At 39.1% G+C, this 22,761-nt stretch overlaps 1 protein-coding gene across 1 annotated transcript in view; it reads left to right on the top strand.

The window, feature by feature from the left end:
• WDFY3 (WD repeat and FYVE domain containing 3) overlaps positions 1-22,761 on the top strand; it is a 99,211-nt gene that overhangs the window by 21,294 nt on the left and 55,156 nt on the right. Inside the window, exons 7-14 of the mRNA XM_062493075.1 lie at positions 1,046-1,212; positions 3,834-4,304; positions 5,619-5,717; positions 8,548-8,741; positions 11,712-12,169; positions 14,053-14,136; positions 19,499-19,676; positions 22,243-22,457. Coding sequence (XP_062349059.1) covers positions 1,046-1,212; positions 3,834-4,304; positions 5,619-5,717; positions 8,548-8,741; positions 11,712-12,169; positions 14,053-14,136; positions 19,499-19,676; positions 22,243-22,457 — 1,866 coding nt within the window. The remainder of the gene's footprint in view (positions 1-1,045; positions 1,213-3,833; positions 4,305-5,618; positions 5,718-8,547; positions 8,742-11,711; positions 12,170-14,052; positions 14,137-19,498; positions 19,677-22,242; positions 22,458-22,761) is intronic.

Here is a 22,761-nt window from a genome sequence, read left to right as displayed (position 1 = left end):
TCTCAAGCTGCAAAGAGAAAAGGCTTTGGAGCTGGAAAAGCAGAAGGATGTGTGAAAAATGTGGCTCAGTGAGAAATTGCAGAAGATCTCTGGGGGCAAGAGGAACACTTTGGTAATTTCACCTGGATGATGTAGGGCATGTGGAGGTCATTTCACCTGGATATGATGCAGGGCATGTGGAGGATTAGTAGAATGATAATAGGTGAGCTCAGTGCTTCTGTAGTGACTGTTTGCAGGAGGTCCTTGTTTGAAGGAGGTTCCTTCCTCAGCCATGTCTGACTGAGAAGAAGATAGAGGTTGCAGAATGAGCTGCTTGTAAAGGGCTCCCACAATCACTTGGCAGCAACAGGCAAAACAGAACTTACACTGAGTGAGTGAATAGAAGAATGTGATCCCCAGTTTACTCCTGAGATTACAGTTAGTAAATCATTAAACATGGTTTTATTAGTGGTGAAGTAGCAGGAAAATGAGGATGGTTTTATGATTCAGAGTCAGTTTTTAGGGTTTGGTTTGATGGTGTGCTCCTGTCAGAAAACAATGGCTGGAATGGGATGTTAACATTTCTGTTCTCTTGTGTTCAAAGGTGGTAAGAGTTTGGAGTTCTAGTGAGGGTGCTTCATCCCATGCTTCCAAGTGCTATGTCTTCATCAAGATACCATTTCATTAGCATGAAATAGTCACTCTCCAAGTGGCAGATGTAATCTAGCAAGTTAATTGCAAATCTATTTAATTACAGACTATCCATGTACTGTTCTATACAGTATCCTCATGTCTGTGAGAGGATTTTTAATTTTCATATCTCTTGGTTTTTAGCAGACTGTTGAGTTCAAGGAGAGATTTATGAGGTGAATTCTTATGGCAAATAGCTGTTTGCTCTAGTAAGTCCAATGTTTGACTAACCTATGACTTATGAACATGGAACATACTGCAGGAATAAGGCTGTAAAACTGATCTCTAAACTGATAGAATAAAACAGATTTTACTAAAATGATTTGAGTTCAAATAAACTAGTGCTGCTAACTTGATCCTATTGTATTTTCTTTAGATTAGAACAGGCAAAAGAAGCTGAATCTAAGGATGCTTTGAAGGACTTAGTTAATTTGATAACTTCCTTAACAACATATGGTGTCAATGAATTAAAGCCAGCTGGTGTTACCACTGGAGTACCTTTCCTGCTACCTGGATTTGCAGTCCCACAGCCTGCAGGCAAAGGTGAGTCTGCTTTCTTTCTCTCTCTGTTTGCTTTTTTTGTTCTATATGCAAATGACAAGATACAGAGCAGCTGTATATTGCCCAAACCCTTTGCAAACAAGTTAAGTTCTTTGTCTAAGACTGTGTATCAAATACTCAGTTATTTAGGTCTCAAAGTTTTTATTTTGGGGGTGGTACCCAAAGAAGAAAGCTTAGGGCTTTTGTCTTTGAGGACAGGTCCAGCCTCTTTGCTGCAAAGCTGACAGTTTCCTATGTGGAGATTTGAAAAGAGATTACCTTATTGGAGAGATGCACTGATTTGATTTATGGTGTTTTAAGCTGCTCTTGCTAAACTGATAGGAAAAGCTGATGTGCTGGCTTGATTTTTTTTTTTTTTTTTTTTTTTTTTTTTTTTTTTTTTTTTTTTTTTAAATCCTTCCCCCAACCCTGGTTTGCTTTGTTAGCTTTTGTCTGCTCAGGCAAATGTAACGTGTGAGCTGAAATCTGTTATTTCGTCACCAGTGTGATCAGAGTGATAAAGTCTGTGGTGTGCTTGAAACCACAGTCAGTTACAGTTTGGAGATAAGGTTGAGGAAGTCTTGGGGGAGAAAGGGTTGTATAAAAATAAACCTATGTTTCATATCCTCTGCATAAACTTAAAATTCAGGTTAGTCTTGTATGTAAAGAGTTTGGAATTTAACAGTGACTCTGGAGCTTGTTTGTTGAATTTTTTATGAGCTATAACACTGCACAAGAAAAGTTAGTTATAGGATTGCAGTTATAGACTAATGAACATCCTGGGTTCCTTGGACAGTGACTTCCTTTCTCTGGTATGGAGAGAGGTCATTGTTCTCAGGAATTGTTTTTCTTTTGCACTAAATAAAGGAAGAAGGTGAACACTCAGAGTTTAATTTCTCCATGCTTTGATAATAGTTTTTTTTTTTTTTTTTAGACTAATCAGCTTTTCTGACACAATACTGTGAGAGAACCATGGTCTGTTGCAATCTAAAAAAGAGATTTTTTAACTTTGTGGTATTTTTCAGGACATCTCTATTCTTTTTACCTGCTTTTCATAATGCTGGCAATTTTTTTTTTTATGAAGACTGTGTTTTCTCAATTTACTCATTTTCTCATTTGCTTCTATTTAAATCCTTTTAGTTCCTGAACTCTGAAGACCTGGTTAGAATTTGGTTTCTTCAGGGATTATTCTCGTTATAATCAAAACTAATTTATTAATCCGCTGGATTGCCTGGATCAACTGTTGATATTAAGTTAGAATAGAAATAGTTGTATCTGACACTATGTTCCTGTCACATTTAATAAGCTCTAAATCCCCTCATTTGAACATTTTTCATACTAAAGAAAGTATGTCAGGAAGCCTTTTTAGAAACAACTGAGTGTGACTTGAAATGTAACTAATATTCTTCCAGATGTGAAATTGTTCCATGTTTATTTACAAGGGAGTTTTCTCTTGACTTCTGGAGAAATACTGGCATGGAAGGTGGGGAGGCCAGGCATACAGATAATTGAATTTTCTCTTCAATTGGACAACTTAGTTTACAAAAATGAAGAGAGTAGTGTGCCATTGAGAATATGTAATGAATAAGAAATTTTGTTTACGAAAGAGTTTTCAAATCAGGTTAACAGTTTGCATATACCTTTATTTGAAAAAAATAATAGGATTTTATTGTTAAAACATCCTAAATGCTCTGTTTAGGATCTCTTTGAAGTTCTCGCTCTTGATTGTTTATTTTGGTTTTTTTTACAGTTAGTTTTTTTTCTGTATCGTGGGATCTGCCCACTATGTCTTGTACTATTCCTATAGAAGTTTAAAAAGTTAAATTTAAGGCATCTTTTGAATAGAATAAAAATAACATCTGCCCATAGAAAATTTTAGGGAGCACTCATAAATAATGCATTCTTTAGCTGAGTGAAAGAGATTTTATTCAACTTGAACATACTTACAAGAAGGAATGTGATGAGCTTTAAAGATGTGAGATGTTTATGTGCTAATATTCGAGCTACTTTAGGCTCTACAACTCTTCCCCTGTGTTTTAATTCCTTAATTGTTGATAGTACTGTACCCTGCCAAAGCTTTTTTAATTCCCAGCTGCAAGAGGGGATTAGGTTCTGCACTAGGGAATACAGAACTGCTATAATGTAGAGCATATATAATATAATATCTATATATATAGATAGATATATAGATATAGATATAATGTATCACTGTTGCTATAGTGAGTTCTCCTACGGTCTGGGTACATGAAGGGAGTGCTTTGTTTTGTCTCTAGGACTATATCCTGCATACATTTTAACATGAAATCAGAGTACTTACCTATTTTAAAGAAATCATCTCTGGTCAGCATCTTTAGCTGCTTACATAAACTCTTACAATCAAAGAAGAAGATGCCATCTTAAAGAATAGTAGGTTGTGGGATTTGCAGTGTAAGTGGTTGTTTTGCAGAGGCTTTTTTGAAGTCAGTTTTAATGATTTTTTAATTAAAAGTGACATAATACACTGTTATTTTATTCCCACTTATTAAAATGCATGGATCATTATTAATACGTGTATTCATTGTTTATGACGATTAAGAACTCTCTCTTTCCTTTTTCCTCCCATCCCACTTTGTTTCCTGATTTAGGTCATAGTGTGAGGAATATTCAAGCATTTTCTGTCCTCCAGAATGCATTTTTGAGAGCAAAAACCAACTATCTAGCACAAATCATCCTTGATGCCATCACGAATATTTATATGGCGGACAATGCCAACTACTTCATTTTGGAATCGCAGCACACATTGTCTCAGTTTGCAGAGAAAATTCCTAAACTTCCAGAAGTGCAGACCAAATACTTTGAGATGCTGGAATTGGTTGTCTTCAGCTTGAATTACATACCCTGTAAAGAACTGATCAGTGTGAGCATCCTTTTAAAATCCAGCACTTCTTTTCAGTGTAGCATCATTGCCATGAAGACACTCCTGAAGTTCACCCGTCATGACTACATCTTTAAGGATGTCTTCAGGGAAGTGGGGCTTCTGGAGGTGATGGTAAATCTTCTTCATAAATATGCAGCCCTTTTGAAAGATCCCACTCAGGCACTGAATGATCAAGGTAGTGTGTCCGTTTTCATTTTTCTAACGCTTGTCTTTTTTGGCTGGAAATAGCGGAGTCGAGCATTTAGGAGAAACGAGAGAGTCTGAACATGTACCTCAAGGGCTGAATTCTGCTGAGGACTGCTGTGCCATCTTAAAAGCTCATTGAAATTGCTTCTCTCAGTTTCCTGAGAGAAGCTTGAGGCTGACTTTGAATGATGAATGATGCTGTATGAATGCAAAGTAGTAGGAGCTCATATCTTCCTTTTTAAATTTTTCTTTATGTACTGGTTCAGTATTTGTTACTTAATGTGAAAAAAGTGAAGGAGCAATACATGACATCAATGTTCTTCCTAACAAAAGGTAATTTGTACCTTCATGTTTAGCCCCAGCTTTGAAAAAATACTATAGAGTGCATAGCTGAGCTCTTAATAGGACACTTTTTTTATAAGCAGGGTTTTCATTTTTCTAAGCATTAAAAAAAATAGATTAAGATCAGTTATCTCCACACTGGAACATGCTGCTAGGCCTGTCATATTCTCCTGTGCCATAGGAGTATATATGCACACAATTTTTTTTACATTCTTCGTTCAAACTGCCATCATGCTTGTGTGCATCAGTGACACTTAAATTTTAACCGTGACTGCTGGATGTTTCACCTGGGTTTAATTGTATGAAGCTTCATTAGTGTGTGGTAGCTGTAGGTTAGTTAGAAAGTTTTGTTCCCCTCAGCTCCATTGAAAAACACATCAGTTCTCATGTTCCTGTAAATAAATAGATGAAATGGTCATCTAATCAGGGTGCTACCCGTGTGCACATGTCCTTGTTTACTTTTTATTAATTTTAAATAACCAAAACCCCACTGTTTTTCCTGGAGTGTTACTCTGTGTGTACTATGCCACTTGCAGTGTTGGTTTGTTACACCTGTTGAGCAATCAGCACGTTTGCTGTAATTATGTCTGTGTAGTTCTGTGGGTTTTGTAAAATTTCTCTTTTCAAGTACTGAAAACTGAACAAGAACAAATGCAATTAATCTTCAACTGGTGTAGTTTTGTGGCTTGAAGAAACAATAGCTACAATGTCAGGCACTGACAGTGCTCTAAAACTTCTGTTTAAATTCTTGTCTCCATAAAATTTACTTTTTATATGATTCATAGTTAAGCTTTCCCAGGAATGCATGGGTAGACTAACTCTAACCTTGCTTTGGAAAATGGTGGGGCTGCATGCTCTCTGGGGAAGCAAAGAAGATAAAAGTGTTGGTGGAAAGTATTAAGAAGCATCTTTGAAAAGAGTGATGTTTTCTATGACTTTAGCTTCTGAATTTTTTTTTTTGTAGTGGACTCAAGAAACAGTTCATTTGAGGACCAAAAGCAGCTGGCTTTATTGGTTATGGAGACCCTGACAGTACTACTACAAGGATCAAACACAAATGCAGGTGAGTAAAGAGATTGTAGTCAAGATACGTCTGAAAAAGCAACTCAGAAAATCATGTTTTGACTTTCTATCTTCAGGCCAGTATTCAAATACACTGAAATACACTTTCTCCCTGGCCAGGTTTTCCCAGCAAAGAGAATAAACAGCATAGCCTAGAGTGCATAAAATAACACAAGATAATGTTTAACTTAAATGTCTTTGGTATTGTTTACTTGAAGGCAAGCACCAGACCCCATCACTCTTCAGCAGTTCTATAATAATTCATAGTAGTGCTTGTAACACTGTTTGGATATTTAAAAATTTAAGCTTGTAATTAGAAATGTAGTTCAGTGTTCACAGTGTCACGTCTACTTAATGTAATGCCTGTATCTTTAGTTAAAGATGTCTTTTCATTCTTAAAGAGTTATTCCCAGTGTGTACAAACAGGGCTCTGTTACGATTGTCTTTTTTAAATCAGGCGGTTTTGTATTATGCTTCATTAACCAAGACTTAGTGATTTTGGAACTGTGGTGGTGTTCACCTGCCTTGTGACAAATCCTTGGCTGCTGTTAGACGATATTCCTCACCTAGGAAGCATCAATCAGCCATCAGGACCTCCTTGCTGCTTCTCAGGACTGATTTAATCTCTGAATATGCACTGGAGAAACAACAGTGGGGAGTGGAAAAGGCATCAATACTTTGGGATGATGCCACAGATGATGTTTCTGAGGAATCTTGGAGGTTTCAAGGGCCTGATTTCATCAGTAGTTCTCCCATTTCAGGAGTAGGACAGAGCATACGGGAGGAACTGAGAAACTATTTCTCAAAAAGTTTGGCTGCTATCTGTACTGTGGTGTGAGCTCAGTGGCATTGTGTCCAGAGGCCAGCAGAGGTTATAGGTCATCCCAGAAGCATAAGTAGGCACAGCCTTGAAGTGATTCATACTACACTCAGTGCTTGGTTTCTGATCTAAAACCACTGTCTCTGATAAGCTTTCCAGAGTATTGCATAACTGCTAACTACATTCAACAGGAAATTTGGGTGTCCAGACCCAGACAGGTTCACCGGATAGCTGAGAACCTACATTGAGAGTGGGAGAAATATAAGATGTTACCCCAGTCTCTATGAAAACCAGACCACAAAGGAGATGGGCTTTACCTGTGAAGGGGTGCAACAAATTCACCTGTCTCCAGGTTTGAGGCCTCTCCTTCTGCACTGAATACATCTCTGATCCAAAGGACATCAGAGAAAGCACAAGGCAGGAAATTGATAGTGGGATTAATGGTTGTATATATACGTTAGAGGGAATCAACTTGTTAATCCTGATCCTGGTCATTTAAACTGCTCTTTGAGTTTATGGTCACATGGAAAATGATGCCTTTTGATGCAGTAATGCAGCATTGATCCGTTGCCCCAGTCAGTTTTCATCTTCAGTAACTACCATAGGGCAATGCTCTATGTGCTGACACTGTACTATACACACATTATATATGCCATATATATTCTACTCTGGGGTTTGTAATGTTTTCAGAATCGATTTTCATATAATTTTTAGTTACTGCGGTAGCCAGTAAGCTTGAAAACCATTGTTTGGCTTAAGCTTAATCTCTACAGAGATAGGTCTCGCCACAAAAAAAACTTCTGCAGAATCTTACAAATCATGTGGCTAGGCTAAACCACTTCTCAATCAGTGCTCCTGTCCAGAAACAGCCCAGTTATATTTTCAGTTCATATTGCATTTAGGTCATTGCTAAATGTAAGATAAACACTACCCTAAACCAGAACAGTGTATGGTCATCACAAAACATGGAGGGCTTGATACGTTTCTTATTTCATCCTGAGACCCTCTGACCTCTAGAATGAAAAGAGTAACTGCTGATGGAGTAACAGAAATATTGAGGAAATTCTTAGAACCGACCTCCATCCTTGTACTCAATGCCTTTAATGAAAAATTTTCTCAGAAGACATTCTATTTTTATTTGTGTTAAGGGAGGAAAAATAGTAATAAATTATTACACATCCATAGAGCTAAAACTCCACCCTTCATTCTTGTCTTGGTTTGAGAGACAGGTGTCTGCTAGGAAAGGCAGGAGTCTCTCTTTGAAATGGAAAAAGTAAATCCTCTCCCTCCAAATTACTACACTTTCAAAATTAAGGGACTCTCAGGCAAAGATATAGGAATAGGAATAACAGTTCTTTAGTTGGAAAAATTAAAATTGAAATAGAAATATAGTATTACAAAAAATAAAATAAAAAAACAACAAGCCCAAAATACTGGCATACTGGCAGAGTCAGAATGCAACCTGACACCCCATCAGTCAGGGTGTTGGTAGCAGTCCCATTAGATGGTGGCTGCAGTCCTCCTGGAGTGACAGATGTGGTTCTGATGAAGCAGTGCTCCTGTAGAAGGGTGCAGTTTCCTCTGAAGGTCCAGTGATGATGTGGAAAGGTCTGGTTTTCCTCTGGAATCCAGTGGGAAAAGGGTGCCTTGGTGTTCCAAATCTCAGATTTTATCTAGGTAGGAAATGTTTGGCTCCTCCTTCTGGGTGGAGCATCTCCCAATGGGTTGATGTAATTTTATCAGTAATGCAGTGGGGCTCAATGCCCCATTAACAGAAGATATCTTCCTGGAGAAAGGATGGGTATGGAAAAGATAAAGAACACTGCCCCACGTGGTTTTTAACAGGTGGTGATAAAATATGTACTTTTGGTCACATCCTGTATCGCAACCCAAGATAATTCCATAGACGTGAAAATAAACACCTTTGGTGTTGTTTTGTCATCATTATTTGCCACTGGTTATATTTTGCATACTCTTAAAGCTCTTACCCTGCCTCCCTCTTTCCGAGCAGGCATTTTCAGGGAGTTTGGTGGTGCCAGGTGCGTGCACAACATCGTGAAGTACCCGCAGTGCCGGCAGCACGCCCTGATGATCATCCAGCAGCTGGTGCTGTCGCCCAGCGGAGAGGATGACATGGGCACACTGCTGGGGCTGATGCACTCGGCCCCACCCACGGAGCTGCAGCTCAAAACCGACATCCTAAGGGTAGGTGGAGGGTTCTTCTGTCGGGATTGTTCTCTTTAAAAGAGCTGGGCAGTTGTGAGCTATAAAGTTGTTATTGTTGTAGTATAGTTGTTCGCTATAAAGTTGCTTATTGTAAAGGCACATCAGTCTCAAAAGGCAGAGAGTCCAAGTGTTGAAGTTCATGCTAAAAGCCTTCAGTGTAGAGTCCCAAATAGAAGTAAAGTCCTGATTAGAAGCAGAAGCAGCTCCTGGTGCAAGGCCCCAAGAGGGTCGAAGTTGCAGCCACAGCTCCTGTCGTCTTCTGGGTAAAGATGATGGCAGTGAGGGGAGAGACAGAGCTCTCGCTCCAATACACAGATTTTTAGTTACAAATTACCCAACGGGGTAAAACCACAAATCTGAAGCATTTCTTCTTAACCTATTAGAATTCTAGTTTTTTAATGTGAAAAATTACCTATAATCAATGCATATGGCCTATCTCTATCTGAAAAGTGAGCAATATTCTTACTATATTTTTATTATGTCTAGAACTATGATTTTGAGCTCTCACTGAAACTTGTTTTTGAAGCTTATTTTTATTTTTGAGCTCTCACTAAAATTTGTTTTTACACTAAATTCTAAGGCTTTTACTTCTTAAGCCACTTAAAACATATTCTTACTTGCTTAAACTTGCTTGCTTACTTAAAAACTTAAGCTTACACCTCTATTTCATGTATGAGTGGCTTAATATATTTTAATCCATCCGAAGGTTTTAATTCAAACCCTGCATTTTGATCTCTCTCTGAGAAACTGAGAGAGGCCCTTGTTTTTCAAACTCCAAAAATTCTTCTTCAGCACTCTTGCTCCTAAGGTGTGGTTCCAAGGGAGAAAACACTGAGAAGGGCGTTGGATTGAGCTGGATTGGATAGGTGGTGTTCAGCTACTGTATGTAGATTGTCTCTCTGGAGTTGAAATACATATATTTGATCCATGTTGTTCTATTTTCTACCATCTATCCATGGTAGGCTTCAGAACTGGAAATGTAGGCTAGTGAATATGTTTTTAGTATCATCACTTTTGTGGATAGATAATGAGGTTCTGATAATATGATAATTTTGGTATTATAGTTACGGTTTGATGTTTTAAGTCATGATAATTTTTCCTGGTGGGGTCTTATTCAGTTAAAAATAATGGGAATGCGTATAGAAAAAGAAAAGCAAACAAACAAATAACATACATTTATTTTCAGCACTGGCTTGCATTTTCTGTGGCATCTTATTTTACCAATTTGTATTTTTATATGAATGCTGAAATAATTTATATAAATGCAAATTGTAATGATCACAGTAGAAGATAAAGGCGAAGAACTTGCTTGCTTAAGCAAAATAGTGGAATAGTAAGAAAGCAAGGCTGGGAGTAGAGGAAGAAGCAAGAAAACTCTGTTTCCTGTTGTATTAGGTGTTCTGTTTGCTAATCTAGACCCACAATTTCTTCTCCGAGTAGCTAATGTTATTTTTTTTTAATTGACAGGATACTGATTTATTTTAAGATAGAAAAGCTAAGGCAAATAGTAGAAAGCAAATGAGTCTTAATGGAGAGAACTCAGACATCTAGGTTCATCTCTGTTCAAAGGAGCTGTAGTATTTTTCTGACAGATTAGCAGCTTCATATTATTCCAAAAGGCAGAAAGGAAAGCTAGTAATAAAATTATTCATTTACTGTGTAATGTCTGTGAAAACCTTCAGTAATGTGTGAGCATGTGTTTGAGCATACAATACTTAAGGGGAGAGAAAAGATACTGCAGTTCCCCAGAGGATTTAACAGAAAATCAGAATATCTGTCTTTCCCTTGACCTGTTGTACTTGTCTTCCATTGGTGCTGTTCTCAGAAGTTTTGGTTATGGAACTGACAGCCCAGAACAGCGTGGTGATGTGTCTCTTACTGTTTGTTCAAGTTTGTCAGGAAAGGAGATATTGCCTTCAGAGGAATGACAGTCTTGCTATTTCACTATCCATCTTCTGAGTGCTTAAAAAAGCAGCCTGATTCTGCAGAAGTAAACTTTCGGTCATGGAAAATTCCCTCTGGCCTATTTTTCTGTATCAATAACATTTTTCTGGTTTTTATGATGTCTTCTGTAAGGAGACTTTTTTCTTCTATAGTCTATACTCACATGTGAGTCAAACTTCCCATGACAGGTGTTGTTTTTGGCTGTGTGGAAGGGCTTCTCATCCCCTGATTTCACAGGTAATGAGTATTATTCTCTAGTACCTAAGTTCATGTATTTTCTGCTGTTTATACTGTGGTTTTGCATTTATTTGTTCAGCGAGTAAGGTTTTATCCACTTTTGTTTCCCTCTATGGCTTATTTTTTAACAGAAACTCTTAAAATATAGTCTCAGTCTCAATTCAGAGATTCATAGAGAAAAGCTAAAAATAAGTGGGCTTATTTGGCTAATTTTTACTGCCTGAATTTGCTAACTGAGTTGTTATATTTGAGTGCCACTGGGGCTTCGTAGCTGCCAGGTGCTTCTGTTAGGATGCTCCAAGATTTAGATTTCTTATTGCTGCAAGAAGTAATTTGCCTGCTCTTGTTTGAAATTGTTTGTGAAGTGTGGTGGCAGAGAGGATTCCTTTCTAACAGAGATACTCTCCACCTTGTCACTAAGAGAATTACTTGGCAATTTTGGGTTCCATTCTGGCCTTGGTCAGGATTTTTCTGTTGGAAGGTAATCTCTTATTTCTTCTTATTTCTAAATAAGGGACAATGTTCTACTTTTCCACCTACTCTTTTTCTTTATTTTTGTAAACTTTTGAGCATGAGAATTTTTGTAGCACCAAGTTGATCTTCAGAGACTTAAGGGATTACCAAATTCTGACAAATGACACAAGGATTTTGCTAGCACACCAGTGTTTTGTGAACAAAAATGCTCCTACTTTTTTCCAAGCTGTTTATAGTGCCTGCTGCTTGTTGTTGCTGTTGTTTCCCTGTTTTGATTGTTTGTTTTGTCCACAGGCCCTACTCTTGGTGCTGAGAGAGAGTCACCGCACAAGAACTGTTTTTAGGAAAGTCGGTGGATTTGTGTATGTCACATCTTTATTGGTTGCCATGGAAAGATCTTTGTGCTCACCACCCAAGAATGGCTGGGAAAAAGTAAACCAGAACCAAGTGTTTGAACTGCTTCACACTGTGTTCTGCACATTGACTGCAGCAATGCGCTACGAGCCAGCCAACTCTCACTTCTTCAAGACAGAGATCCAGTATGAAAAACTGGCAGATGCTGTTCGATTACTTGGCTGCTTCTCAGACTTGAGGAAAATAAGTCCCTTGAATGTCTTCCCTTCAAATACACAACTGTTTCAGAGACTTTTGGATGATGACCTAATATCCCTGGATTCTGTGTCACCTACTCTCAGACACTGCAGCAAACTTTTTATTTACCTCTACAAGGTAGCAACAGATTCTTTTGACAGGTATGAACTTTTCTTCCTTTTCTTTCTCTTTTCTGCCTGCCCCATGCCAGTTTTCCCCAAAATAATTTCTTCATATATCTTCAGGGCAAGCTTTTGTATTTCCATTTTAATCTACTTCTTTCTTCCTTCACTCCACAGAGAGGAGGAGGAGGAGGTGTCAACATCTGACCAAATAATGACTTAGCTTGCTGGTGTTCTCCAGGGTGTGCAGCATTCTCTCTGATGTTGCATGTTTTTATTGTGGCAGCAGTTAAGATAGAGATATCAGTTCATGGTTATATTTGATGTGTTGAAGCAACCTGTTGCTTGACAGGCTGACAGGTTGAATTATCATCATTAGAGCTACTAGAATTTTATGCTTTTATCAAGTGAAAAGAAAATTTGGTTGTTGAATATCATATCTTAACTTCATGTTTCATTTGATATGGAGCTTTAAAGTAAATGGTTAAATGCTATGATTAATTTAGAAACATAGGATCATTTAGGAGGGAAAATACTCTTAAGATCAGGTCTAACTGTAAATTTGGCACTACCAAGTCAACCACTACACTATGTCCTTGAGTGTCACATCTACACATCTTCTAAAGATCCCCAGGGATGATGACTCAGCTGCATCTGAGGCCAGCCTGTTCCAATACTTGACAACCCTTTTGGTGGAAACATTTTTCCAAATATCAAATCTAAACCTCCCCTGGTTCAGCTTGAGGCCATTTTCCTCTTGCCTTTTGGCTAGTTATTTGTGAGAAGAGATGGACACTCTACTGCTATGACCATCTCTCAAGTAGTTTTAGAGACTGGTAAGGCCTTCCCTGTGCCTCCCTTTTTCCTTGCTAGCATGTAAGACTTGATTTTTTGTTTTACATGGATTTGCTTGTTCTTTAAAGTTCTAGATAGTCGGTAAATTACTGGGGTTTTTTAAATTTAACTGGGAAGACACTCCCAGAGTTAAATAACTAGAGTTTAAATTATAATAAGACTCAAACAGAAATGTGCCTTAAAATTGGTTCAAAATTGAAACAAAACCTTGTGAAGTATGTATTGAAGATTGGCTTGTCTTAAAGTAGTTTTTGCCCACAATTTAAGGTACAGAACATGAAACTCAAACCTAAGTTGCATATCTGGGACCTTGAAGCTATTTATACCCCAGCCTTTGAATGCATGTGACCCTGTTCTAATAGGATGGGTCATCTTGCCCCCAAAGCAGCAGATCTTAATACTTTTCTCTTCTTTAAAGAAAATTTTTAAAACTAACAAACCAAAAAAACCACCCTAACACACACACACTCGCCAAAAAAGCCGACTTCAGAAATCAGTTTATCTGATCTCCTATTAAAGCATTTGGGTAGCAGGAGGGCGATTTGTGTCAAGAATGTGTTACTCGTGACACTGGCTAACAACAGAGAAAGAGGCAACTGTGGGGTAAGTAAATCCCATAGTGATGTTGCATAAGATACCTCACCGAGTTCCTGTTTATTGGCTGTTAGTTTTTGTGATTTTTTTTCCTCCTTTATATTTTCTGTTCATCATTCATTATTGAATTTACATTGGCTTTATTTCTTACTCCTGTTTGTTATACCTAATTTACTGAGGCTTTGCTTTCTCCTCTGAATTTCTGCTGTTGAACATTTAACAGAAAGATGTTCTGCTTTGCTGGTATGAGTAAATCTCAGCAGAGCAATGAACAAGCAGCACAGTCAAACCACAAGACCTGTGCACACTTTTCATGTCTGTGTGTTCACCTGTTTGTCCTCTGTCATCCACGTTGTTTCCGAAGGATGGATCCAAGTAACGATTTTATTGGTGCTTTTGTAAAACTAACAAGCTTATGGCCTCTGGTTTCTTCTCTAACCTCTCTATCCTACCCCTGTCTGTTTTGTCTGTAGTCGTGCAGAACAGATCCCTCCTTGCCTGACAAATGAGACTTCTCTCCCCTCTCCTTGGGGTACGCCAGCTTTGTCCAGGAAAAGGTACCGAGCCTTCAAAGAGAAGCTGATCTGGTTTCCAGTTTTTCTCTCTCACTGTTGTGTTTCTTAGTTTTGGGGGGAGGGATGTTTCTCTTAAGTTGGTATTCTGAGGAGTGCATTTTCACTTGTGTGTTTACTGGATTAAAAAAAAAAAAAAAAGTTTCATAGTGAATCCTAGGCCATGATGAGATCAGAGATGTCTCCAGATTCCCATAGCACTTGAAGTTAGGTTTGTGTTTCAAAACCAAGTAAATGCTAGTATAAGAAATGATCTAAGGGAAGTATATATGACACTCTCAGGAGCTGTTCAAAGCCATTCAGACTATGCTAGTAGATCAGTGACTACAGCAGGATTTCTTTTTTCCTGACTAATTTTTCAAGAAAGCTTACCTTTGGTGGAAGGTGAATAGCATATAAAGGTGCTCATTTGTTAGTAATTGCAGAGAATAAAAAGTAAAGAATGAACCTGTCAGTACTTTACTACCAAATGATGTAGAGCCATGCTGAATTAAAAGGTTTGGAAAGAAGGCACAAATGGCTCAATTCAGAAATCCAAGCACCCACATTCACTCCCAAGCTACTGTCTTTTCTTATGCATCCTAATGTGTCTGGTAGATTTTTTTTTTTTTTTAATAAAAGGGTACTGTCTGAACAGTGTTACTTACAGGCCTGTGTAAATGCAAAAAAATAAAAAATCCTGGACTTTCAGGGAAGGGAGCAGCCCTTCACTATCTGCAGATGCAGGTTAGACAGAGATTTGCTTTTGAAAGCTAAGAAGGCATTTGAAAGACACAGGGTTATCTGGGATGCAGGTGCCATATGTAGAAAATAGGATCATTCTTGAGTGGTATACTGCTTAAGATATGCCATCAAGCTTCATGGTTGAAATGCAAAATATTTTGCAGAGGAAAATAACCAAAGATGGTTTTGGAAACTGATCTGGAAGTAATGTTTATTCTAAAGCAGGTTAGCAAAGAGAACCTATTTTCTTTCCTGAGTGATGTTACCCAAGTCATACCTGGATATTGTACAGGAAATGGCTTGGACAGAGGCACCTTCCCAGTAACCCAGAACCTTTTAGACTGTTATTGCCTTTCTTATCTAACACTGAGGCATTTAAGAGCATTATAGTTTACAGAGAAAAACCTTAGCTGCCAAAATCTTTTGCCTGTCATTTACCCTGAAGAAACATGTAAGAAAACAGTGGAAGCTCTTTGCAGCTTCAGCCCTGCATTAACCTGAGTGTTGCAGATTACCCATGCTTTTGCTACATTTTGCTGTTTTCCCAGGTGTAGCTGGCACGGCTGCTCAGGTTCCCTGAATTACTCAAACACACACAGATATGCAAAGGCTTGCAGCAGAACACAAGCAGTGCCTGCCAAACAGGAGCTGATTCCAGGGTGTGATGAACAAGAGTGCCAGATGGTTGGCTGATGGTGGCCTGGAAATTAAAATATAAATACAGCAATATAGCTATATATGAATAGATACATTAGGCTTCCCTCAGTTGTTTTGTTTGGTTTTTTTTTTTTTTGTTTTGTTTTTGTTTTTGTTGTTTTTTTTTTTTTTTTTTTTTTTTTTTGATAGTACTGAAAATGCAAGCATTTGCTTGAAAACATCAGGTAAAGATTGGGTAGTTTTAAAAAGTCATTATCCCTGTGGGGTGCTTTCAGCAATTCAGGTAAGCTCCAGTACAGTAATGTAGGTACTTGCTGGGGTTAAGTGCCTTTGAAATGGATTTTTCACAAACAAAAAAGGCTTCTGGGTTTTAACAAATTGTTTAAGATGCAAAAGTGGACAGAAAGAATGATCTTGCTTTCCTTGGGTGACTTTCAGATCCTTTCTGAAAAGCATGCTTTAAGTAAAAAAATAGAATTAGGCTTTCCAAAAAGTCTGTTTGAACAGCTGTCTGCTTTCTCACAGCATAATGTTTGTCATTCCTAGTGAATTCAGTGCCAGTAGCTGTGATCTTTCTGCTTTCAAAAATAAGCAGTTTGGGGTTTGTAGTCCAATATTATTTTTTTTCTCCTCCTAAATGTCAGATACAGTCAGATTCTGTCAAAGTTGACTCTTCCCAGAGAAGTGTTTGTTCTTCTCTTATTGTTTTCTGTCTCCTTTGCTTTGCATCCCTGGATCCCTCTTCTTGTAGTGGCCTGGTTTTCTACCTTTTGACTCATAAGACAGATGCCTGAGGGAGAGCTCTCTGTTGTTTGGCTAAAAGAGCAAGCAGACACTGTGCACACAAATAATTCTTATAAACAAAAATAGCACAGTTCTGGTTTCTCACACAGTCTAGAACAGTTTTGGATGCACTGATATGCTAATATTCTCTCTCAGACATGTCTGTCACTTCTCAAAGCTGTATTTCCCTGCGGAGTGCTGCCCTCTGAGTGTTTTCCTTATGGAGTAGGTGGGACTCCTGCAGCACATTTTGGGATGGCAGTACATGGCTGTTCTCCCTGTTACCTCCAATGCATATTGTTCTTCCACACCTGTGTAACTTGAATCAAGAACTACAGCTTTTTCAACTCTTTGATTGTTGTAAATTTTGGCAGAAATAAGCATTCTCTTTTTTTCTTTGTTTTTTTTTTTAAGGATATTTTGGTCCTGCCAGGGTAAAGTAAAAATAGAACGCAGCTTTGACTTTGCAGTATTTTTAGCCATTGTTTTAAAAAAGTTTGGTGATCACTCTTGGGGAATGACATGCAGAGGGTTCATCTACAGTAAATCAAACTAATTTCTTTCCAGATCAAAATGCTGTTGCAATTTGCATCAATATAACTAAAGTGATATGAAATTTTTTTTTCAATTATATTTTTATTAAATTAGACAGATTAGACATACAGGTGCATGTCATCTTGTGTACGCTGCCTTTTTCCATTATCTTCTGCTTTTCTTCTTCCTTAAAGGAGTCATGTAAGAATGTAGAAGCATGGCTAAATTAATTTATTGCAAGTTCTACCCTGACCCATAGATCTATAACATTTAATTAATATTTTGGAAGGATTTTGTAAGATCATTTTACTGTGTAGAGATATCTTTACAAACTGGTTCTTTTCCCTGTTGAAGTGATACAAGTACTCCTTGTATGGAAAAAACTAAAAATAGAAGGTATTTTAAAATTATATGAAAGAGTTTCAATAATATATGCTTTAAGAAGATAATTTTTCCTTAGACTGCTAACAGGAAGCCTAGTCTGGGCTGTATTGCCTTTCAGTTGTGTGGAATGTTGCAGTCTAGGTGGTTTGAGACCAGGATCATATTTGTGTTTGTGACTCAGACTGAGCGATGGTTTTGTTATGCTCTCCATGTACTACCATGGTATAACCTCACCATTTACCTTACAAGGTGGAAGTGATAGTGCAGATCAGTGTGCTTAAGAGTGAAACTTGTACTTAAAAGTGGGCAGAATGTCTTAAGGAATGGAATTGCACTAGAGTGAAGAGAATTCTTAAATATAAATGAGTATTTAGGTTTTTTTAATTGCATCTGTAAAACTTGCATCGAGATGCTCAAGGTGACATTGGAAAGAGGCTGCAGTTTCCTTCTTCAGATGAATAGCAGTGCCTTTAGGATGCTTGAGAAACAATTGCCTGTGTTCCAGTCTCTGCATTAAGTCAGGATAGAGACTTGAGCTAACATCTGTGACAGTATTACCGGTTGCCACCCTGTTCTTAATTCCGTTTATTTTTTAAAGAAACAATGAAGCCTTCCTTACCTGCTAGATTTTTTCCCTAGGTGCTGGGGCTGACAGAAAAGTTTAGAAAATTAATGATGTAAGGGTTTCTAAAAAAAAGTAGAAAAATTCATGTAGGGAGATCCTTTTCTTAGCGGTTAGATCAGTAAACTTGCCATTTTATTTTCTGTTTCCTGTAAGCATTAGCTGAATGAGTAAAGCATCAGTAATCTAATTTTTCTTAAAAACTCTCTTTAGAACAATACTCTTGGGTTGTTCAGGTGCCAAGTTTTTGCTGATCTGCCATAAAGCTTTTCAGTAGGAACCTTTTTATTGGAACATTATTTATTGAACCCTGTTTCCAGCCAACACAAGAAGATTGTGCTGTGCTTCCTGTTGTCCTGTCTTAGGCTGAATAATCCAATGTCTCAGCCTTCCCCCACAGGTGTTTGTTTCTGGGGGATTTGGCTTGATGGCTGTGTTTAGGGCAGAATTGTGTTTGCAGCCTTCCTCATCTCCATTCTATGTTGTGTTTTTCCCAGAAGAAAGAGATCACTTTGTTGAAAGTGTCTAAAGGGTGAGGTGCAGCAAGTCTCTAAGTCTTAGCTTGTATTAGGGTCAGGGTTTGAGTAAATGTCTGTCACTGAGAGCAGAAGAGAGAAAATACCTCTTTCAACTGATTTGATAGGAAGAAACCTTGCTTTTCTACTGCATTCAATTGTAAAACAAAAGACAATATGTGATCGTAAAAAAAAATCTTACACAGAGTTTGTTCTATTTCTTACAAATAACATATACGATAAATACTGTGGGGTGTGGGTGATTGGGGTTGGGGTTTTTGTGGGCTTGTGGGTTTTTTCTTGTGGGGGTCTCTTGTGTGTTTTGGTTTTTGTGGTTTATTTTTTTTTCCTTTTTTTTTTTTTTTGTGGTGAGCATGAGTCTTTCAATCTCACTTTTGCTTCTAAAGTGCCATCTTGAAAGCATATGTTCTGTAAGTTGCTTATGCTGTTTGTGTGTTGAAACCCTTGCTGAAACAAGAGTGGCATCAAGCTGATGTCTCCAAGAGTTTCACTGAAGAACGTCTACATTTCTTAGAACAAGTGGTTGCTTCTAAGTCAGTGTATCAAATCCCCTTTTCCCTGGATCACACTAAAGCATCTTAATGTAAAACCAAATTGCTGTAGCAGTTATGGAAGGACTGAAAACATGCACATTGCTGGCATGAGTAAACACAGACCACCCTTCTAGTCCCCTGGGCTGACTGGAGATAGCTAAGAGTTTTGTGATAGCACATTTCATATCAGTTGTTAATGAAAAGCAAATGGGGAGACACATATCCTGAGAACAGGAGCAGTGGTAGGTCACTCACTGCAGTTGTTGTGTTGCCACTGCAGCTAGAATAAAAAGAGGGAAGCCATAAAAACAAACTCTTAAGTTCTTGAAACCATGTAGCACCTGGGTAAGAACTTCCAAGTTCAAGAATAGTTGAGAAACTAAAACCTCTCCAGGCTCTCTTTAGGGAAACATGCCCAACAGGTTTGAGAAGAGGAACACTTGTTCTGTCTAATTGAGGGAAGAGAAGGGAAAAGGGAGTATATCTATAGGCCAGTACAATTTTACAGCTGTTTGAAAAATGCAGAGCTCATAATAGCTGGGTGTTGTAACCATGGGATGTTTTCTGTCCTGCAGGCATGCATATCATTCTGTTTCAACACCTCCTGTTTGCCCTCAGAAAAACATAGCTGATGTGAAACTCCAAACAGGATCCACATCCATACAAAGCTCTGATGCAGTCATTATTCACCCTGGTGCTATGCTTGCAATGCTGGATCTTCTGGCCTCTGTTGGATCAGCTACACACCCAGAGGTAGGGGAAAAAAAAGCGTGGTTTGAAGCTCTGAGAGTGGCTGGGGAAAAGGATGGCTGTGGGAAATAGGAAAGCTGATGATGTGCTCTCATTTTGTGCCGAAAATCTAATATATTTCACAGGTTGAGTTGAATAACTGGTGGCATAGAAGTCTGACAGGAATTGCTTTATTTCATAGGCTTTCTTTTATTTATCTCTGTCAAACTCCTGGTAGTAATGTAAGTTTAAAGAAAGGTCTGAAGTGGCCATCAGCCAAGCACTGTGATTAATTCATGTTTTCCCTGATGCATCAGGTATTAATGCATAGTATGAGGAGGACCCAGGACTGAACATCATAGCTCAGCCTATACACACTGTTTGAAGTAGCTGGAATATGTTCTAGTTCCAAAATTGTATTGACTGTTTTGTACAATTCCCAACCCAAAATGTCTGCCGGTACTTTGTATACGAAGGGGTTGTTGGATATTTTTGGAGGTTGCTTACATATTTTTTGTTTGAGATGTCTTCCCTGAAGAATACTTTTTACTGAAAAAAGAGTTCCAAAAGCTTGCAAGAATTACTCGATTCTTCTTTCTTAGTCTCTACTGGTGGTGAATGTGGTAACTTTGTCTTTATGACATAAATTTAGCAATTACATTACATATGTCTTGAGTTTTATGGAGGTAATGGTGGTGGTGGTGGGGAGCAGAATGAAGTCCATATAATAAAAGGGGAAGTAGCTGGCAACCTGATATACCACTTTAAACACTCACAAATCTATGGGGCTGATGGGTGCTGCCCAAGAGTGGTGAGGGAGCTGGTGAAAGTGCTCACTGAGCCACTTTCTATCATTTACCAGCAGTCCTGGCTGATCAGGAAGATTACAGCAGGCTGGAGATTAGTCAGTGTGATGCCAATCTATGAGACTGTCCAGGAAGATCAGGGGAGCCATAGGCCCCTCAGTCTGACCCCATAGCTGGGGAGTGCTATGGAGCATTACACTCCCATGCTGCAGCACATATAGCACAGTTGTGAAATCAGGCCCAGCCAGCATGGCTTTATGAAAGGCAGGTCCTGCTGAACTGCCCTTGTCTCCTGTGACAAGGTGACCCTCTTCATTGATGAGTGAAAGGCTGTGGATGTTGTTTACCTGAACATTAGTAAAGCTTTTTGACACTATTTCCCACTGCATTCTCATGGAGAATCTGGCTGCTCATGGCCCAAGAGTGGGTGGACTCTGCTGGGTTAAAAATAGGCTGGGTGGCCAGGCCCAGAGTGGTGGTGATTTACACCCATCTGGCAGATGGTCACCAGTGGTGTTCCCCAGGGCTCCGAACTGGGCTAGTTGTGTTTAATATCTGTATTGATGTGGATGAGGGTATCACATACAGCTTCAGTCAGTTTGTGGATGGCACCAAGTTCAGACAGAGTATTGATCTGCTGGAGGGCAGGAAGGCTCTGCAGAGGGATCTGGGCAGGCTGGATTGATGGACTGAAGGCAACTGTGTGAGGTTCAACAAAGCCAGGTGCTGAGCCCTGCTCTTGGGTTGCAACATCCCCAGGCAGTGCTACAGGCTGGGGAAAGAATGGCTGGAAAAGACATGAGTGTCACTCTACAGTATGAGCCAGCTGTTCCCAGGCAGCCAAGGCCAGTGGAACCTGGCCTGGATCAGTGTGGCCAGCAGGACCAGGGCAGTGATCATCCCCCTGTACTGGGCACTGCTGAGGCTGCACCCCAAATCCTGTGTCCAGTTCTGGACCCCTCACTACAGGAAGGTCATTGAGGTGCTGGAGCATGTCCAGAGAAGGGATGGGAGCTGGGAAAGGGTCTGGAGTAGAAGTCCTGTGAGGAGCAACTGGGGTGTTTAGCTTGGAGAAAAGGAAGCTCAAGGAGGTTCCTTATCTTTCTCTAAAACTACCTGAAAGGAGGTTGTAACAACGGGTGGGGGAGGCAGTCTCAAGTCAAACAAGTGATAGGGTGAGAGGAAATGGCATCAAGCTGTGCCGGGGAAAGTTTAGGCTGGATATTAGGGAAAATGTGTTCACCAGAGGGGTTATTAAGCACTTGAATGGGCTGCCCATGGCACTCTGAGTCACCAGGCCTGGAAGTCTTTAAAAGACATGTAGATGTGGCACTTGGGGACATAGTTTAGTGGTGGGCTAGGCCATGCTGGGTTAAGAGTTCAGCTTGGTGATCTTAAAGGTTTTTTCCAGCCTAAAGGATTATGTTTCTATGTTAAATTTCTAGGAACAGCTTAATAATCACAAAAAGAGTTGCTACTTCTCTCTAAGCTGGTGAAAAGTAGAGCTTAGTTTAACCATTCTTATCTGAATTATTTTTCTTGACCACAGGTCTGGTAATCCTTTGTCTAACTAATTACCCTTTTTTGTACAGTGTTTCTTCACAAAGACACATGCACACACACCCCTGAAAACACACAAGTGCATGCATATATATTTAAATGTAGTTATTTTTCTGTATTTATTGCTAATGGTAGTTTCTTTTCTCTTATTATGTATAAAGCCTTTCTTCTCTTTTCCTCCTCAGTTTGTACTTTCTCAAGCCTTGTGCTGTTCTCTCTTTCAGCATGCACTGGATCTCCAGCTGGCAGTGGCCAACATCCTACAATCTCTGGTGCATACAGAGAGAAACCAGCAAGTCATGTGTGAAGCTGGGCTCCATGCACGACTTCTGCAAAGATGCAGTGCTGCTCTGGCAGATGAGGACCACTCCTTGCATCCACCACTCCAAAGGATGTTTGAAAGGCTGGCCTCCCAGGCTCTGCAGCCCATGGTGTTGAGGTCAGGATAGCCCTGAAGTTCAGTTGGACTGAACCCTGCAGCCTGCACTGTCCCTGGCTCACAGTAAATAGCTGGCGGTGGTAGAGAGCCTTAGTGACCTGATGTGGTAGTGATAGCACAACATCCCATTTTATTTCTCATCAAATAGGTTGTCTCTTGACAGAGAGAGGCTTTTTACCAAGGCCTGTAGTGACAGGACCAGTGCCACTAGTTCTAAACTGCGAGAGGCTGGATTTAAATTAGACATGAGGAAGACTTCTTTTTTTTTTTTATAGTGGAGGAGGTGAACTGGACACAACCACTG

The sequence above is a fragment of the Cinclus cinclus genome, chromosome 5 (assembly GCF_963662255.1).
Source record: "Cinclus cinclus chromosome 5, bCinCin1.1, whole genome shotgun sequence".
Lineage (NCBI taxonomy): Eukaryota > Metazoa > Chordata > Aves > Passeriformes > Cinclidae > Cinclus > Cinclus cinclus.
Note: the sequence above shows the minus strand (reverse complement) of the source record. Positions and strands in the feature narration are given on the sequence as shown.